This window comes from Talaromyces rugulosus, chromosome II, assembly GCF_013368755.1.
Source record: "Talaromyces rugulosus chromosome II, complete sequence".
Lineage (NCBI taxonomy): Eukaryota > Fungi > Ascomycota > Eurotiomycetes > Eurotiales > Trichocomaceae > Talaromyces > Talaromyces rugulosus.
The window spans coordinates 3,455,603-3,473,003 of NC_049562.1; the positions used below are offsets into that span (position 1 = coordinate 3,455,603).

At 47.9% G+C, this 17,401-nt stretch overlaps 8 protein-coding genes across 8 annotated transcripts; 4 read left to right on the forward strand and 4 right to left on the reverse strand.

Moving 5' to 3' along the window:
* Positions 1 to 428: 428 nt before the first annotated feature.
* Positions 429 to 1,283, forward strand: TRUGW13939_03661 (uncharacterized protein; the record flags this gene model as incomplete). Its single annotated transcript, XM_035486841.1, has 1 exon — positions 429 to 1,283. The coding sequence occupies one exon, from the start codon at positions 429 to 431 to the stop codon at positions 1,281 to 1,283; it is 855 nt and encodes a 284-aa protein (XP_035342734.1).
* A 1,149-nt stretch (positions 1,284 to 2,432) lies between these two features.
* Positions 2,433 to 3,590, reverse strand: TRUGW13939_03662 (uncharacterized protein; the record flags this gene model as incomplete). Its single annotated transcript, XM_035486842.1, has 1 exon — positions 2,433 to 3,590. One exon carries the CDS (start codon positions 3,588 to 3,590, stop codon positions 2,433 to 2,435), a length of 1,158 nt encoding a protein of 385 aa, XP_035342735.1.
* A 70-nt stretch (positions 3,591 to 3,660) lies between these two features.
* TRUGW13939_03663 (uncharacterized protein) lies at positions 3,661 to 4,853 on the reverse strand (the record flags this gene model as incomplete). The annotated part of the gene is made up of 4 exons (XM_035486843.1): positions 3,661 to 3,929; positions 4,210 to 4,481; positions 4,555 to 4,722; positions 4,783 to 4,853. 4 exons carry the CDS (start codon positions 4,851 to 4,853, stop codon positions 3,661 to 3,663), a joined length of 780 nt encoding a protein of 259 aa, XP_035342736.1.
* An 860-nt stretch (positions 4,854 to 5,713) lies between these two features.
* On the forward strand, positions 5,714 to 7,556 carry TRUGW13939_03664 (uncharacterized protein; the record flags this gene model as incomplete). Its single annotated transcript, XM_035486844.1, has 4 exons — positions 5,714 to 6,074; positions 6,121 to 6,416; positions 6,465 to 6,968; positions 7,023 to 7,556. The coding sequence occupies 4 exons, from the start codon at positions 5,714 to 5,716 to the stop codon at positions 7,554 to 7,556; spliced, it is 1,695 nt and encodes a 564-aa protein (XP_035342737.1).
* Positions 7,557 to 11,299: 3,743 nt separating this feature from the next.
* On the forward strand, positions 11,300 to 11,877 carry TRUGW13939_03665 (uncharacterized protein; the record flags this gene model as incomplete). The annotated part of the gene is made up of 3 exons (XM_035486845.1): positions 11,300 to 11,492; positions 11,545 to 11,780; positions 11,836 to 11,877. The coding sequence occupies 3 exons, from the start codon at positions 11,300 to 11,302 to the stop codon at positions 11,875 to 11,877; spliced, it is 471 nt and encodes a 156-aa protein (XP_035342738.1).
* Positions 11,878 to 11,943: 66 nt separating this feature from the next.
* TRUGW13939_03666 (uncharacterized protein) lies at positions 11,944 to 14,683 on the reverse strand (the record flags this gene model as incomplete). The annotated part of the gene is made up of 7 exons (XM_035486846.1): positions 11,944 to 12,535; positions 12,614 to 13,246; positions 13,299 to 13,395; positions 13,441 to 13,798; positions 13,851 to 14,059; positions 14,122 to 14,542; positions 14,603 to 14,683. The coding sequence occupies 7 exons, from the start codon at positions 14,681 to 14,683 to the stop codon at positions 11,944 to 11,946; spliced, it is 2,391 nt and encodes a 796-aa protein (XP_035342739.1).
* A 484-nt stretch (positions 14,684 to 15,167) lies between these two features.
* On the forward strand, positions 15,168 to 16,020 carry TRUGW13939_03667 (uncharacterized protein; the record flags this gene model as incomplete). The annotated part of the gene is made up of 2 exons (XM_035486847.1): positions 15,168 to 15,600; positions 15,656 to 16,020. 2 exons carry the CDS (start codon positions 15,168 to 15,170, stop codon positions 16,018 to 16,020), a joined length of 798 nt encoding a protein of 265 aa, XP_035342740.1.
* Positions 16,021 to 16,192: 172 nt separating this feature from the next.
* TRUGW13939_03668 (uncharacterized protein) lies at positions 16,193 to 17,241 on the reverse strand (the record flags this gene model as incomplete). Its single annotated transcript, XM_035486848.1, has 4 exons — positions 16,193 to 16,384; positions 16,443 to 16,510; positions 16,563 to 16,921; positions 16,991 to 17,241. 4 exons carry the CDS (start codon positions 17,239 to 17,241, stop codon positions 16,193 to 16,195), a joined length of 870 nt encoding a protein of 289 aa, XP_035342741.1.
* Positions 17,242 to 17,401: the final 160 nt, after the last annotated feature.

Consider the following 17,401-nt stretch of genomic DNA (forward strand, 5'->3'; position numbering starts at 1 on the left):
GGTTACAAAAAAGTGTTTCGGCCGGAAGCACTGAAGGGGGGGTCTATAGATATATGCATCTGGGAAAACTGGACGCATAGAGCACTGGGTTTCTTCTCTTTGTACCTGTTGTACTTTACTACTACTACTACTGCCTGCAAGCTTTTATTCTGTATTTGCACTGAACTTTTTATTAGACTGGACTTTTGTAGACTGTAAATATGTGCCGCTAGATTCTTGTTTTTTTTCAGCTGAACTGAGCAGCTCCGCCGATCCCAATATCCATCCCTGTGCTGAAACCGTGTTCTATAAAATATCACGTGATATGACGTAGAGTATATAAGGGAGACAAGACGAACAAGATCTTCGACATACACACCCAACACACCCCCTTTCTTCTTGATCAAATCGTGAATCCTCGCAGGCAGAAAACAAAAAAAGAAATAACAATGCCGCCAATACGCACATTCAATTCCGCGCCCATAAACCAGAACGCATCTCCGACGGCTGCAAAGGACGAGAACAACGCTGCTACGCCACAGCAACATGAGCAACAGCAACAGCAACAGCAACAACAAGAGCAAAAGCAAAAGCAAAAGCAATCAACTCCGTTCCCGGCGCCCGCTACTACTACAACAACGACAGCTGTGTCGAGCAGTACCGTGAATTCATCTGCTGCTCGACCCGGTGCATCTGCTGTACCTGGCCCAACAGCGGCGCCTGTTGTACCGTCACCTACCAAGACCTACCCTTTATTCGAAACCAGCGGCGATACCAATACAAATACAAATACACCTGCAGCTCCGCAACCCGGCGCTCGCCCTGTTCCATTTGCTGGTGAAGCAGCAACACCAACAACTGGTAAAACAGCATACACCGTCCCGCCACCGCCAAAGGCCGGGGAACCAGTGCAACCGGCAGCGTACTATGCGCCCAAAACCCAGCAGCAGCAGACTACTACGACACCACCGAGATATCCCACTCAAGGTGGGGGGTTGCAGGAAGGAGGGATGATAGGCGCGGTGCCGAATTCGACGTCGACGCCGTACATGTCGACGTATCAGCCTCCGAATGCACAGCCGATAACATCGCCGTCACCGTCAAGGTTCGCTGGTAACAATACATACAGCAACAGCAACAACACCAATACAGGCCCCTTATACGCAGGTAACGATGGTGAAGAGTCTCTTTTGGGGGAATCCGGGCAAAAAGTTTATGATGCAGCCAAGTCGTGGATGCAGAGCGCCGGGACAAAATTGGCAGAAGCAGAGGCTGAAGTTTGGAAGATGGTTAATTCAAAGTGAATTGATTTCTTTCCTTTTTCCTTTTTTTTTTCACGGGTTTGGTTCGGTTTAGGTTCGGGGTTTGTCGAGGGATTTGTTAGTTTTGGGTGTTTGGAAATGGTCTGGTCTGGTTTTTAAGCTACGTTATGTTATGAATTATCTAGGTTATAGATTACTGAGCATTGATCAAGTATATTGCATCTTCATAACATCTTTTTGCTGATTGTTCCTAATCACTTTTACTTGTTCTCCCTTTTAGTAATGAAAGCGTCGCAGCTTTTAGTGGATGTTCTCAAAAATATATTGATGATTACAGCTGTAGACTCCTTCGATGCTCCCTTGTCAACTGGTATTTCGTCGAGTCGAGGCCGGCAACTGGTATATACAGGTGTCAGCAAATAATGATCATACGATCTGAGAGGACTCCTAAAAGTGTTATTAGCTATAGAATATTTCTAATATACTTTCAGGTTACTTCCACGTCAATGTCGGATAACATAATTAATATATAGTAGTAGTAAATAATGCTGGATATATAATTATGCTATGATATATACAAGACGTAATCAGTACAATCAGCTAAGACGACCAAAAACCGTCCATGACCAGCGCAGGAACCCAGAATACAAACAGTGCAGTTCATCCAAGACGACCAACTGTATCCCATTCCCCATGCCCAGTCATATAAGACTACAAGTGTAGTCTGTTCACGCGCACCAAATTAAAAGAGTTAGGGTTGACCCCGGCATGCAAATATAACGCCGAGAATAAAAAATAAAAGCACTGCTAGCGTTGAAGCAGAGCAATGTGTCCAAAAAAAAAAAAATTTGGACCGAGCATTCAGCGCTTATTTTTGCGCAGGCTCAAGGCTCCATCAAAAAGTAAAGTGGTAAACAACAATGAGGTGTATAAACGCCATGATGCCACATAAATAGTAGGTATCCCAGATCCAATAAACCGTCCCATATCCGTAAACCCAAATAACAAAAACCAATAAAGGAGGGGAGAATATATAGCAAGAATGAGCGACGAATCGACGAATCGACAAAGCGCAGGTATCACGAAAAGGAAGGATTATCAACTCGGTCGGGCCAGCCTCGACGGTTGGCGCAAAAAGGGGGGGAAAAAGAAGAAAAAAGGTATATCGAATCCTCACCGAGGAAAGTCGGCTCACATAGAGCCCAGTCGTAATAGCGCTTCAACTGCAGCGCGTTCTTCATGATCACCACCAACGCCGTCCGGAAGAGCAAAACCTGATTGTTGAAAGAGGAAACCGCCTGGCACAGACTTGGCCAGAGCGGCGGGTGCAGCAGGACCGCCAGGGTGACGCTGCGCGTGTGTATGTACAGTATTGTTTGTATTTATAATTCCTCCGCCGTTGAGGGACCGGGCACGAAGCGCGTCGGCGCCCATTCCAGCCCAGTCCTCTTCGTCGGTGACATCGCCTTCGTCCCATTCTTCGTCTGGAATGGCGTCGTCAGGCACGTCGGACGAGGAGCAGTATTCGCGAGAGTCGCCGTCCAAGGACATCTTATCGGCTTCGTTGTCGCCGTAGTCGAGGTCCGAGTGGGAAAAGACGGCAGAGTCTGCCATGCTGGTACCGTAGACTGGTCTTGCATTTCTCCACTGGGAGTTCTGGGGGATTTGCACTCCCCCATAGGAATTTGAGATGCTGGACGGCGGTGACGTGGATTGGTAGGCCTGGCGATCTCGAGGAGGTTGACCACGACGGCGGGCATCCCAACGACCCCATCCTATTTTCTCAAAGATAACGTCTCCACCAACGCCGCCACCTTCGCTAACGTTGCCTCTGCCTTCTAGCGCTCCCACGACGAGGCGACGCGCTTTGGCGGGAGGGATACCTGCAAACCCCGGAACGGAGGTGGTGAGATAGCCCATGACATGGCGGATGGCAAGGGGTCCATGGGCCAGCAGGATATCAGGCAGGTGGTATGTGGCTAGCATGGTCGGGGTGATGGCACCCACGCTATCGAGGTTGAGCGAGTTGGTCGCATGGAGGTGGTCCTGGCTTTTGGCGTGGTCGACGGCGTCCTGGAGGTCGATATCGGAGTCGACGTGCATGGGGGCGTGGGGGGGAGAGTGAGGAAAGCCTTCAGCATGGCGATGCTTGAAGCCGTGGGGAGGCAAATTCGGAGAAATGGAGTTGGGAGGAGTCGGAAGCATGGCAGACTGGCCGGGGCGAGCAGCTGCGACAGTGAAGGCGCCTCTGCTGTCTTTGGCAGGGTTGCGATGAGCAGGAATATCAACGGAGGCCGTTTGGCCAGCAAGCGCCATGGCGATGCTGGAAACGGCGATTTGGGGAGCCATGATTGCGGTTGGCAGGGTGTTTCAGAACTGGATGGAACAGGGGATGAGTCAGACGTCAGGATGGCTGAGATTAGGGGGAGGCGATGAGACGAAAGGGGAGGTGGGAAACAAAGAAAGCGATGGAAAACGCGATGAAAATAGTAGTAGGATGGAGGACGGCGAAGAAAGGACTCACGTCACGGATGCGCGACTTCTTTTGGTTGATATTCTGGCTGACACGAGGGTCGTTTTGTTTGGCAGCAACGTAGGGAGCAAGAGCGAATGCGATGCGACGAGATGCGATGCGACGCGCTAGGCAGGAGCTGGCTGATAAGGCAGGCAGGCGGCTGTCTGTCTTGTCTGTGTGGACAACGAACAGTGGTTCGAAGCGAAATGGGGGGGGGGGGAAAGGTTCTTCTCGGTGGTGAGAGAGTAGAGAGAGAAGAAGAAGCGAAGGAAAGAAGCAGCGATATGACTGTGATGGTGAGTGATTTCGGCGATGATGACTGTGTCTGTGTCTGTGTACAGGGCAAGGGCCGATGGGTCCAGGCTGTGTGGGGGCAACGCCCAGACGATAATGCCGCATGCGGCTAGCGCCGTACGCGTCCGTCTGGCATGCGCTGTAATTTACATTATTTACCGGTCTGCGCCGGCCATTTGGCTGCGAGCGCCCTGGCCACGGCCGCCACGCACCCGGTGACCGGTACGATACGGTACGGTAAGGGGACACTGACAGACGCAGAGAGCAGCACATGCGCCGCGGTATGGGCGCGTGGCCGGCTTGATTGGCGCTGCTGCACCTTGCGGGAGCTTTCGGAGGCCCTCCAGGTCATGCGCATCTTCTGTCCCGCCGCCGTACTCTGAGTACTGCCTGCACCCTCATTCCTGCCGTCGCCGGGCGACAGCTCCTTACTATTATTATATTACTTCTTGATGGATTGTAGATTACTATTATTGCATTGATTTGTTCACATTCATCACAAACAGTGCCAGCACAGCTGCGATGTTCCAGTGAAGCGCCCGCATAAGCGTCATGGAGAAACCGGGGTCAGCCAAGGACCGTGGGCGGTGGTTAACCAGGTTGTATTCTCTGCGTGCCGCATGAGCCGCGTTCATAGGCCACCACGCCGCAGCGCGCGCAAAGCTGCCAAAGCTTCATCGAGGCACGTGGATCAATAAGATGTCTGTATTGCTACATCACCCCCAGACGCACCCTTTCCCTCTGATGGCGATGGCGATGACGTTGTTTTTTCTTTTCTTCTCGGCCTTGCATCCGACTTGCATCGGTGCCGATCGCATCCAGTTGACCTCGGGATACGACTAGGTCTTTGCGGGTCACGTGATGGCTGTAGCCCCAACTCTATCCCCCAGAGTCAAGAACTGGTCTGTCAGAGACTGCGCCTCGTACAATTAAGAACGGGTTAACTTGACTTATAAGCCGATACGTTTCAGCTTGCATCTGCTTTTGAATGGCTGGCCGTGGTGAGCGGCACTCTATTGCCGAAAACGGTAATTATCCTCCACGTCAACCATTGCTGTTGTTATTATTATTATTATGGCTGCAGTCGTAATTCAAACATGTCTTAGTCGCCCTAAATGGCGTGGATCAGTCTTCCATTAGTCCATCCAATTACTCCAGACATTACGATGCCCAACTATACCTGTCCCGCCAGCCATTAGATTATTATTCTTTTGTACTTCTGTGTCAACGAAACTAGTCCTGGTGGAAATGAGTAATCTCGTTACTATTAAACAATAACATCACGAACAGCTAGCTCTATTTAGATATTTAGAAAGTACCACCATGGTGCGCGGACCGGGCGTGCTCCTGTTGTCGGCCCGGGGAGCCAACCCCCACCTGCCTCGACAGCATCCGACAAGCTCCAGCTTTCCCCTCTCCGAATCCCCTCACTGTGCACACTGCGTTTCGGAACAGTCATTTGCTAGCAAAAAAGTGAATTGAATTTATTTTATTTTTTAAAGTGCGGCCGAAAATGGATAATATGGCATGGACACTCGAGGAACCCGCATTAATCGTGACCGCTGTAGATTGACTGCCTCTATTACTATATCAATCAATGAATGCAGCAGATTAATACAACCTCTTAATCCAAGGTCCGGTTGCCAACGACGAAAAACCCACCATGGCCACCCCAGAATACTCTCCAACCCAAGAAGCTCAACGCATTTTAGGTTTCTTATGCCAGCAATCACACGCCCTCAACCTCCCCTCCGCAGTCGCCGACAACCAAGACGTCGTCCAATTCCACTCGACCACGGGCAAGATATTCTTCCCCATCCCTTTCAAAGAAACCGAAACCCTCGCCGCTCTCAAGGCCATCGAGGCCCTGACGGCCGCTGAGCTTGCCAATCTCCGGTTCGGCAGCAAGAAAAGGAATGTGAGCGTTAGTTTAGAAGGGGCTACCTACTTTGGGTGCCAGGCTTATATGGCCAAAGTGGGCGGGTTGGGGAAATTGGATCCAGATGTACGATCCAAACTCAAAGGTTTGTCCTTCTCTTGAAAAGTATATGTATCAAACTGACTAAATAGATACCGATCTTCTGGCCGCACAATCAAATGGATACCGAAGAATGTCCGCAAATCTCTACCGAACCAAAGACGGCAAATTCTTTCACATCCACGGCTCCCTAGAGGCTACCTCGACCCTGAACATGATTGGCTTGGAAGGGCAACGATCGGATCTGACCGACTATCAGGAAATCATCAAGACCATCGAGGCCCATGTTAGCAAATATACTGCGGCAGAGCTGGAGGAGATGAATGCAGAAAGGAGACAGGCCGGGGTGACTGCGTACAAATATGACGACTTTATTCAAACACCTCATGTTAGTTTCTTTCGGAACGATGCTAAAATAAAATACTGACTAATCCAGGGAAAATTGAACGTACAACAACCACCTTGGAAAGTGGCCAAATTGAGAGGAAACTTACCCCCGACACCTTTCCCTACTACAACAACAACTAGCACCGGTAAAGTCCTAGGTGGAATCAAAGTCCTCGAACTCTGCCGAATTATCGCCGGCCCAACCATCACTCGCATCCTCGCCGAATACGGCGCCGACGTTTTGAAAATCACCAGCCCGAGTTTGAGCGACGTCCCCTTTTTCCAGGTCGATGGCAACATGGGCAAACACGCTGCCGATCTAGATCTCAAGACCGCCGAGGGCCGTGCTGAATTTGAGAGGCTGCTGGCGGATGTTGATGTCTTTGTGGATGGATACCGCCCTGGCGCGCTTGAGAAGCTTGGGTATGGGCCAGAGCAGCTGGCCGAGCTAGCAGAGAAACGGGGTAAAGGAATTGTCTATGTAAATGAAAACTGTTTTGGATACGAGGGCGAGTGGGCTGGGCGTCCTGGATGGCAGCAGATTGCCGACTGCGTATGCTTTTTCTCTCTCTTTATTTTAGTGAATACAGATGCTGACTGGCTCAAGGTAACCGGAATCGCCTGGGCCCAGGGCCAATTCATGGGCCTCGACACACCCATGGTCCCTCCCTTCCCAATCTCCGACTACGGCACTGGCTGCATGGGCGCAATTGCAGCTCTATCAGGCCTCTACCATCGTGCCAAAACAGGGGGCTCATATCACGCAAAAGCCTCATTGATGCATTACGATATTTTACTCTTCGCGGTTGGCAAATATCCCGATTTCATCCAAAAGCGTCTACGTGACGAGCAGTTGCCCGAGTTTTTTAATCTGCGGCATCACGATAGCGTTGATCGGATATCTGCGACTACGTTGCGGATGCTGCGTAAGCGGTTTCCAGACTTGTTTGATTCGTTGTCATCACCATATACGGAGAAATGGTTTTCGGTGGGTTATAATGAGGAGATTGAAGTTGTCAAGCCTATTGCGCAGATTGACGGCGTTGATAATACGTTCGTTAGGGCTAGTCGGCCGAACGGGAGTGATAGAGCGTCGTGGGAGGGATTTGCTGTTGAAGAAGATGATCGTAGAATTCAATAGATAGCTTATATCGGTCTGGGTGTTTTATTAAATAGATAGACATGTCGAACGAGTATTCAGTATAAAAAGACAATAAAATATGAATATCACTAATTTCGGTACTGTCGCGCCCGAAATGTACTTTATGATCCTGGACACAGAAAATTGTTCGCAAACCCTAATTCTATAGCAACGCTAAGCCTACTATGGATAGTATTAAATACACTAATTTGTATGAAACTCATATTGGTATCTGTAAATAATAGTATTGTAGATATAAATATGTCTAGAAGGTTTAGTCTGTTATAAAAGTATACTGGTGAAGAATGAATGGCTGACTCGCAATGATTCTAATGCCATTTGGTTGCCTGTTGGGTATCGAGCAACTTCTTCCGCCGTGTATGAGAAGCATGCTTGTTGTGGGACGTGCTTCAGGTCGAGTTACTTTTCTGAAGTTGATTTGATGATGTTTATTCATGGTGTAACGACTCTAATATTTTTAAATCTCATTTTTTAAAAGAAAAGCCTAGAAGACTTGGGCTTTTATACTGTATTTAAGTTGTTACTAGACTTTTCTGTTGCGTTTATTACGATTTATCGTCGCAGCCTGATATTTCTCTAGGCCACTAGAATGTTCTAGGTTGTCAAAATAGGATATACAGGTATCATACAAGAATCTTGGTCATATTACTGTGCAGTACCATTTACATCAGATGTGGTTGGACTATAACTACCTTTTTCATAGACTAGCTCGTTTCAGCACCTCATGAATCAGCGGGGCTCGATACGGTCTGTTTCAATAGAGATTTAAAAAGAATTCAAATGAGTTCATGACTGACCTTGTAAACCCCCCCCCCCCGACAATTTTACATTACCATCCTCGTAGTTCCTTAGTGCCATGAGGACCCAAGACTTCATTGGCAACACACTGGATCAGTCTATGATCGATGGCATGCGAAGACTCAAAAAGTTAGCCGCAGAAACGGTACAGGCATATGAGGGTCGGGATTCCGAAAATTAGTGATAAAGCGGTCATTCAATTGTTTACTATAGTTTCCGGTGCGTAGTAGATGGAGTTACACTTCGTAAGGTGATCGTACAAGCTTTTCATTAAACATTAAGGTGGATGATTTACGCCAAGTATGACTATCCTTGTATGCCTTCGAAGCAGCAAAAGGATTCTGAGTTGCAAACGCGTGGAGTGAGGTTTGATTTTGAATTATGCCAATTTCTGATCTGATTTTTAAATGATATTGTTATGTGGTATTATGTGATATAATAGATGTCTTTTTGCTTTAAGAGCCTCTTTAGTAAGGGATTTGGTACCTGCATACAAAGCCCTACATTAAGAAACAGAATCACATGATATATCGCACGATGACATTCTCCAAAAAAGACCAATCGTAGCAAGGCTTAGCGCTAATTTTCAGGACCTATATGTATTTAACTAGTGACCACGTGCTCTCGCACGCCGTAGCCCTGAAATGAACGCGCGCTAGCGCATGCTGAAACGGGGTGAATAATATGCTGCATTTCTTCTGCAGCAATCATCACAGGACTTCAATGTATAAAAAATGGGATATCTGTTAATACATAACCACATTGGAACAGCGCTTTACATACATTGGATCTATTTTTAATTAACGTAAATTAATCCCACTCTCCAGGATTAGCCGTGTTATCTCCAGAATTAATCAGGAAACTCTCAAAATCAAAATCCTCCAAATCCTCAATATCGGCACCGGCGCTCCAAAGATTCGTTTTCAGCTGAGCTGACAGTAGTTTGGGCTGTATATCCAGCTTCCAGTACATAGCCTCAATGGTATTCTTTATTCCAGCGTCTTCTAGCATTCTCTCATCGTTAAAGTTGTTAGAAAAGTAGTATGATACTATTGCTTGAGCATATAACACAATGTTGAGCTTGATAGTTATATTTCTCTGCTCTTCTATATTATTCTAAGCTTTTGTGGAAATGTTACTTATTCCCTATTATATAACTTCATTATCCTATCTAAGATAGTTACTCTATTCACTAAATAGTACTAGCTTAAAGAATTTACCTATTCTTAGATTATTATTACTAGTCTCGATAGAGTAAGTATTTATAAGGCACTATCTAGAATAATCTCACAGTAAGGGAACTTATATGGATCTTGTAGAATGTTAGATTGCTATTTATACTAAGAACAGTTTTAAACAGTTCTATTACTAATATAGGAGGCTGTTAGACTAGTATACGATGCTAACTTGCTTCTAGCCGGGGATATATTTTAAGTTTCTTTGGTCTTTTAATTATTTTTAAACTTAGTAATAATGATATTAATTTATCTTTTCCAAAAAAAGAAGGAAATCGTTGCACAAGTAGTGGATTTTGAGCCTTTTCATCTTCTCTGCCACAATATCCCTCAGGCAAGAAGAACAATGCTTTTTGGAGGGAAGAAGACCTATGAATTAACCCTCTCCAGGCACGGCATATCCGCTGGGCGGCTGTAAGTAATGTTTGATTATCTAATTGTAATAAGATTGATTCGAGGATTTCTGGTATCGAGATCACGCTCTGGGCGCTGGAGGCTGTCACCATTGTGCAGGACTTTGGACGAGCTTATGCAGTTGAGTTTCGATAAGGTAACTGTGAATGTGATTAGATATTGTAAAACGCTGCTTTACCATCGCTCGATGCACTAACTGGTTATTATTATACAGCAGTGGGCGTTGAAATCTGGACCTAGAGGGTATCTTCTTTTGGCAAGGGCTTGAGACCTCGGCAGTGGGATGTGTTTTGTACTGGCTATCTTTGTGTAAAAGAAATGTAAAGATGGATTTGTTTCTACCTCTTTTAGACTTCTATCACATTAAAGTAAGAAACTAATCTAGATTGCTAATATGGTGTAGGACTATCATTAATTGTGTCATTTGTATTATTGACTTACCCCAATGATTTTAATAGGTGTAGAATACTTTATGAGGTTGTATTAATATTCCTTTGCTTACAGCCGTAGGACGCTAGCTATCAACGCAAAAAAGGAACTGGTTCCACCGGCCAAACAAGATCCACCTTTTTCTCCACTTTCAGTGTCCATCTGACTCCATCACCGAACGCGTTGTATACTCAAACTGTACAAAGCCCTAAATATCCTCACAATATAAGACCTATGATGTTTGCTAAGCAAAAACTACACAGAAACACACAAATATAGCCAGTACAAAATACATCCCACTGCCGAGGTCTCAAGCCCTTGCCAAAAGAAGATACCCTCTAGGTCCAGACCGCTGCTAAAAATTCTCCCAAGCCCCGAATTGCAGCTGCACAACCCGATCAAAGTTTTTTTCTAGTGCCAAGTCATCAGACTGTATTCTTGTAAAACTTGAGCGTGAATTGTTGACTCTGCAAGAATCGGTACTTTTGGGGTCCAACTAGGCAGGGGTGCACAACCATAATTGTCAGGAAATGGAGCCCGCTAAAAATAATTAACTAAAAAACCAGCGACACCCAATTCGCCTTTTACTGTATATACTGTATGCTATATATTGTGCCAAATTGTGAGACCGCCTGGTATGTCTTGGTATTAGGGTTTGGGAACAGATGTTGAAGGACATTTCGGGCGCGACAGTACATTACCCGACGTCGGCTACACCCCTTTTCTACCCCCACCCAACTCTTATACATACATCAACTGATTATATCTACATAATTCGTAGTATCAAACAACATTGAACATTTCCCTCAGCCATACTCACAACCTACATTGATACTTAACATAAAAATGGCCTACGAAATATCCATCTCCCAAAAACTATCCCCCTCGCTAGAACCGCACGCCTCCACTCTAAAAACATTTATGCAATCCTTCTACGCCACCAGCGACAATCCCACCGCTCACGAAGAGTACGCGCGCGAGTATTTCACGCCAGACGCCACGCTGATCATGGGCGGGAAGCGTGCTACGGGGTTTGACGGTTCGTACCTTTTATTTTCTTCTGGCACCTTTTTTTTTTGATAAGTTGTTAGAAATACTATCTCTCCGCAAATCCCTCTGGACAAAAGTCTCCTCCCGCAGACACACGGCGACAAAAATATTTTTTGGCGGGGAGAGTGATTTGATGCTTTTTGGAAAGGTGGTGTATGTGATGAAAGGAACCAGCAATGATGATGGGGTAGAGTTGGATTGGTCGGCGAGGGCAGAGTTTGTTTTTGATGATGGTGAGAGTAAAAAGCCAAGGATGAAGTATTATCAGGTGTATTTGGTGAGTACTCACGAAAATTATTTGGCGCGGTTAAAAAGCTAAGAAAGATTAATAGGATACTGCTGCTCAACTCGCAGCAGCCCAAAAGGCGCTGTAGACGCATTGGTTGATACATCGATTGATATGTAATGCTAATATATACATGATGAATAAATTTTACTCCTTATAAAAAACTGCTTGTCCCGTACATTGGTATATTTCCATGGTACAGACCCGTGTCCTCGTCAAGCGGCCAGAGCGTGTCGAAGTGAATAACCTCCTCCATAATCGGCCCCAGATCCGGGCCTAGCAGCTCTTCTGAGCCTGGATAGACGAGACCCTCGACGCTGTCGCCGCCAAGGTCGTTAATACTAGCTAGGCCTGATGCTGTGATATCCGGTAACATATTATCCCCCGAGGGTAGCTTGTTGGGGTCCCAATTCCACATCGTGGGCATTTGGGGCATTGCAGCATAGTTGGTGGCTACGTCTTGAGCCATCTCTGGAACCTGCATGCTGGGCTTGAAAAGATTTTCAATTGGATCCTGGTGTTGCTCGTATTCTTTGGCTGTTGCCATATTGGCGGATCGGTTGTCGGATATCGTTTTGAGGAATGAGTTGAGGATTTGAAGGTATCGCGCCGCCAGTGGATCGCACTCGCCGAAATGCTGATGTAGTAAAACAGCAATCTGTGCTATTGAATCGTTCTCGTGGTTCTCGTATACGTTGAACAGAGAGTTTGTCAAGACAATGAGAGCTGCAATAAACATCCAGTTTCTAGATGCGTTAGCTTTTATTTTATTTTATTTTTTTTAAAAAAAGAGAGAGAGGGGGAGGGGGGGGGGGGGGGAATACATGATGAAAGGATTCCGCCTCGGCAAGCATCCCTTGACGCGAATCGTTTGCACGGCGCGGATCAGATGCGTCGCTGAGCGAACACACGCTGCAGAATATTTGTTGAGCTCTGGGTTTTCCGCAACTCGACTTTCGGCCGACGAGTTGGTGACGGCCTCGGGAGAGGCTTGTGCTTTTGATTTTTGTTGTTCGGTAATGACTTTCTTGACATGCAGCAGTAAGAAAGGCCGCGTTAGGAGGATTATCGTGCTAAAGTACGTCATCCATATGTGCAGTTGGCCCATGGCTTTTCCCGGATCGTCATGCGGGATTGGAGTAGGACGCCATTGCAGGATTTCTGGTAGTGACTGCGTCCATTCGTGTATGCTTACGGCGACGTTGCGCGCAATTCGAAGCGAGACTTTGCGAGACCGGTAAATTTGATGGAGAATCGTGCCCAGGATCCGAGCTGCCCGCATCGATGCAGACAGAGCTTCGAATTCAAAGTGGTCGATAGCGCCTGGGGTAGTGCGCAGGTCCTCGTTTGAGGGGAAAAGCTCTTCGGATATTTCTTCGTCTTGAATCGCGGTGGGCCGGCCTAAACAGGAGGATAGGAACCGATCCATCACATAAAGACTTCGCCAGAGGAGGATTCTATACTAGAATTAATATTTGAAAGAAAAAGAGACAGTAAAAAAGTACTGACCTAGGAACAGATATCGAAGTTCGCTCAGACTCGTCGTAAACCCGCTGCGTTTCAACTCTATGCAGACCTAATGCGTATGATAGACGAACGGCCATGCCTGAATAAAGTTAGGTAACCCTAAAACAAAAAGAAGACGACGTACCAATATATGCCCAAGCTGTGTTTCGCTTTCCGACAGACAGCATATACAGAGTCATTAGGAGCAGCGCTTGAATAGACGCAAAGTCACCGTCTTCAATCCCCGAGGCTGAATCCTTGAGATGCCTCGCTCCGAGATAAAACAGTTCGCTTCGATCAAACTTGTCGGAAAGTAACCGTTTGAGAATGGCGGCGTCTTTGGGGGTTGGTTGTGGCGAGGCAGACCTCAACTGGAGGCCGACGGCAAAGACAAGATATAAAATACACATCCAAGACTGCTCTGCGGCCAGCGGGTTGTGATACGTGCGTTCCACTCGTTGCTTAAAGGACCGTTCGTCAAACAGGTGCAGCATTCCTTTCGTCTGTAGCCCGGGTGAATATCGCAGAATCATATAAAGAAAGAAGCCGGCCTACATTGATAAAGAAAGATTCTACCAGGAAAAGTCCAGCTTCTCGGTCTGGCAGCGTATATGTATGCGGGTATGTCGGGGGTGTTTGGACTGATGCCTCGAGGATGGTGTGCCGATTGGGATCGACGGTCAAGGCCGAGGTGCCCATCACGCTGCTCACGAGCTGTCGGATGGTTTGTAGGTAAGATAATGGCGCAGAGTCTCCAATATAGACTGTAGTATGGTGCAATTGTCAGCGTACGTTACCAATCACTTGACGACCGAACAACACTTACGCATCCTCCCCTTGCCATCGTTCAGCATTCGCGACATGCCCTGCAATTCGGCCTCATCGGCCTCCTCCGGTCCACCGCCATTCTCAACGTGCGGAAAGCCTCCATTGGCCGTACTCATCACGGGGAACGGATCGCGAGGGTGTTGGGACCGTGGCGCGGGCGACTGATAAGAGCGCTCTCGCGTGCCGAAAGAGAGATTATTCTGGTCATGGCGGGCTGAATCGGATGGGGTTTGCGCTAGTCGCTTTGATGCTGCTGATACCGTCGGACTTTGCTCAAAGCTTCGTTTCTTGGAATTTCTGCGCTGTTCGGGCGGCGCAGTGCTCTCGACTGGCGATGTGCCCGTTGCGGGGACCGGATGGAAAAAGAGACACTGCACCAGGCGCTTGCTGCAATTGTTGCAGGGAAAGGTGCCGTTGCACTAGAGATCGAGTCAGTATACAGCTTTAGCACACAAAAAAAAGACCACAGGCAATTGCACTTTCTGCTTTCTCCTCTTACAATTCTCGCACGCCTGCGCGGCCCGGATCCGATTTTCTGGCGCGACTTTCCGACGGGCCATGGTGACCGGGGGGCCCGGTCCGGGCTGGTGAGAGACGAGAGTCGGATGTGATGTTTATTCGCGTGTTAAATCGGATTTCGGATGTTGATTCTTCTTCTTCTGAGTCAGTCTGGCTTTTTCGTGGTGGATTTGGATGCGAGCAGGGGAGGAAAGCGACAGGAGGCTAAAGACTAAAGATCTCTCCGCATTCTGCAAGTGGGGGAAACGCACGAGACTCTTCTTCTTGCCCGCACGCTGCATTTCCCCGATTCGGACCTACATGCAACGTCGATTCAATCTTGATAAAAATGAGATATGGAAACATGCGTATTGGTCCAAATTCAGCCCTTATCGGAAGCTGCCATGAACCTAATACCCGCCGTCGGGTAGACGTCAGCCAGACGTCGTCGGCATGACACAAGCTGAGAAATAAACGCTCTACCAGGGTCATGGTTCTCTTTGCATCAGTCGACCGTATAGAAACACCCACGCAACATCCTCAACTATGCCATACATCACCGTCAACCAGAAACGCCTCAATTACGCCGACTCGCACCCGGGGGGCGCGCCGGCCGGGGGCCTGACGTTCGTCTTCATCCACGGGCTGGGATCCTCGCAGAACTACTTCTTCGCGATCTTGCCGCACCTTACAGCAACCCATCGATGCGTGACCATTGACACGTACGGCTCCGGGCGCTCGCGCTTCACGGGGCTGGACCAGAATATCGGCTCCATTGCCAACGACGCAGTCAAGCTCATGGACGCGCTGAAGATCTCAAGTGCCGTTGTCGTTGGCCACTCGATGGGCGGCACTACAGCGCTGCACTTGGCTAGCCAGTACTCGGAGCGCGTCGTGGCTGTGGTTGCCATTGGTCCTGTGCATCCTACGGCGAGTACTGGGCAGATTTTCGAGAAGCGTATCCAGGTTGTTTCCGAGGGTGAGCTTCTTTCCCAGTATGTGATGTGGCTTATTGTTGACCAAGATATTGTTAGATGGAATGGAGCCAATGGCCGACAAAATACCCGGAACCGCCACGGGCTCTCATAGCACTCCCTTACAAAAGGCCTTTATCCGAGAACTGATCCTGGGCCAAGATCCGGCGGGCTACATATCGCTCTGCCGGGTGGTTTCAACAGCCACTGCGCCAGACTACGCCGCCATCAAGGTACCGCTGCTTGTGATTGCTGGAGACGAGGACAAATCCGCGCCCCTGGACGGATGCAAGCATATCATCTCTCGTGTCTCTAGCTCGACAAAGGTCCTTGAAGTTCTGTCTGGCGTCGGTCATTGGCATTGCATCGAGGCGGGTGACGAGGTTGGGAAACTTATAGCCAGTTTTACTCGAGCTCATACATAGGGAGTGTTGGTTAACTAGAACTGTCTGTTGTGCTTGTTATATTATTATAAGATCAATAATCATTTTTAGACCAATAAACGAATCTTTTGGAGTTCGCAAACTCATAGCTGCATTAAAATATTCATTACATGAAAAATATTCTCTGTTCAAACGCCAAAAAGTAAGAAATATCTCAGCTACTTGGCTCCGCAGGAACCAGCTTGACATCGTAATTTAGCTCCAGACTCGCTTTGGGATCATCTTTCCGAGGCACAAAGTCGACAACCAAGGAATCCTTTACGGCGAACACGGAATCGATGGTCAAGTACTGGTCGTTTCGGTCAAAAATTTGCGTCACAAGAGGTTTGTATTGGTCATGCGTTGCCTGGACCAGTTAGCTTGTCTTCTAATTCTGATTTATTTCGGCAAATCCAAATATTTACCAAGATGTGAATGTGTGCAGGGCGGAACGGATGTCGGTCCATCATCTCTAGCAGCTTGCCGGCAGGACCTGTTGATATAGATTTAGTATAGCCACATTGTATCAGGCAAATTGAACGTACCGTCACCAGGCACCGGATACGGTGTCGGTCGAATGCAGTAAAACCAATAGCGGCCATTCTCGTCCGTCGTAAACTTGCCACGCAAGTTGTGTTCCACCTGATTAGGGTCTTGCTGTTCGTAAAGGCCATTGGTAGAGGCCTGCCATACTTCGACTGTTGCGCCAACGATGGGCTTCTTGGTGATAAAGTCGACCACCTGGCCGTGCATAAAAGTCATTTCCCCGTCGTCGACTCCAGTGACCAGACTATCACCGTTCTTTCGAGCCAGGGTATCAGCTCGAAAGAACGGACCTAGGATGGCTGTTGCAGTGGGTGCGTCCGAGTCGGAGACCACCTTGTATGTGATCTCGTCTACCAGCCTATCCATAAACTATATGTGAGCTCTTTCTTCCGTTCCGTATATCCGAGAAATCAAACAAAAAACTCACGACTCCAACCCAATCACATCGCACAGTAGCTGCCCCTCATTCCGCTTGTCGTCGCTCATCTTGCCCGCCCAGTTGATCATCTGCACGCCGGCCATCCACTCGTCCACGGTCAGCTCGTTTTCGCGCGCAAAGTCGTGGACATGGCGGATCAGGCCGGTCATGAGCTGGCGCAGTCGAGGGCTGGTCTTGGGGCCCATGGCGCCGACCACGCGGTCTGTGAAGGTGGGATCGTAGGGATGGTTGGCTGCCATTTTCAATGTTGTTCAGATTGTTTGGACTTTGAGTTATAAGATGGATATAGCACGGAAGCTGGACTGGGCTGTATAAAAAGAACAACGAACAGGACCAGCTGGTTTATTAAGCAACATGACGACGGATCTGCCGGGGGCACACTTTAATGCAATACCACCA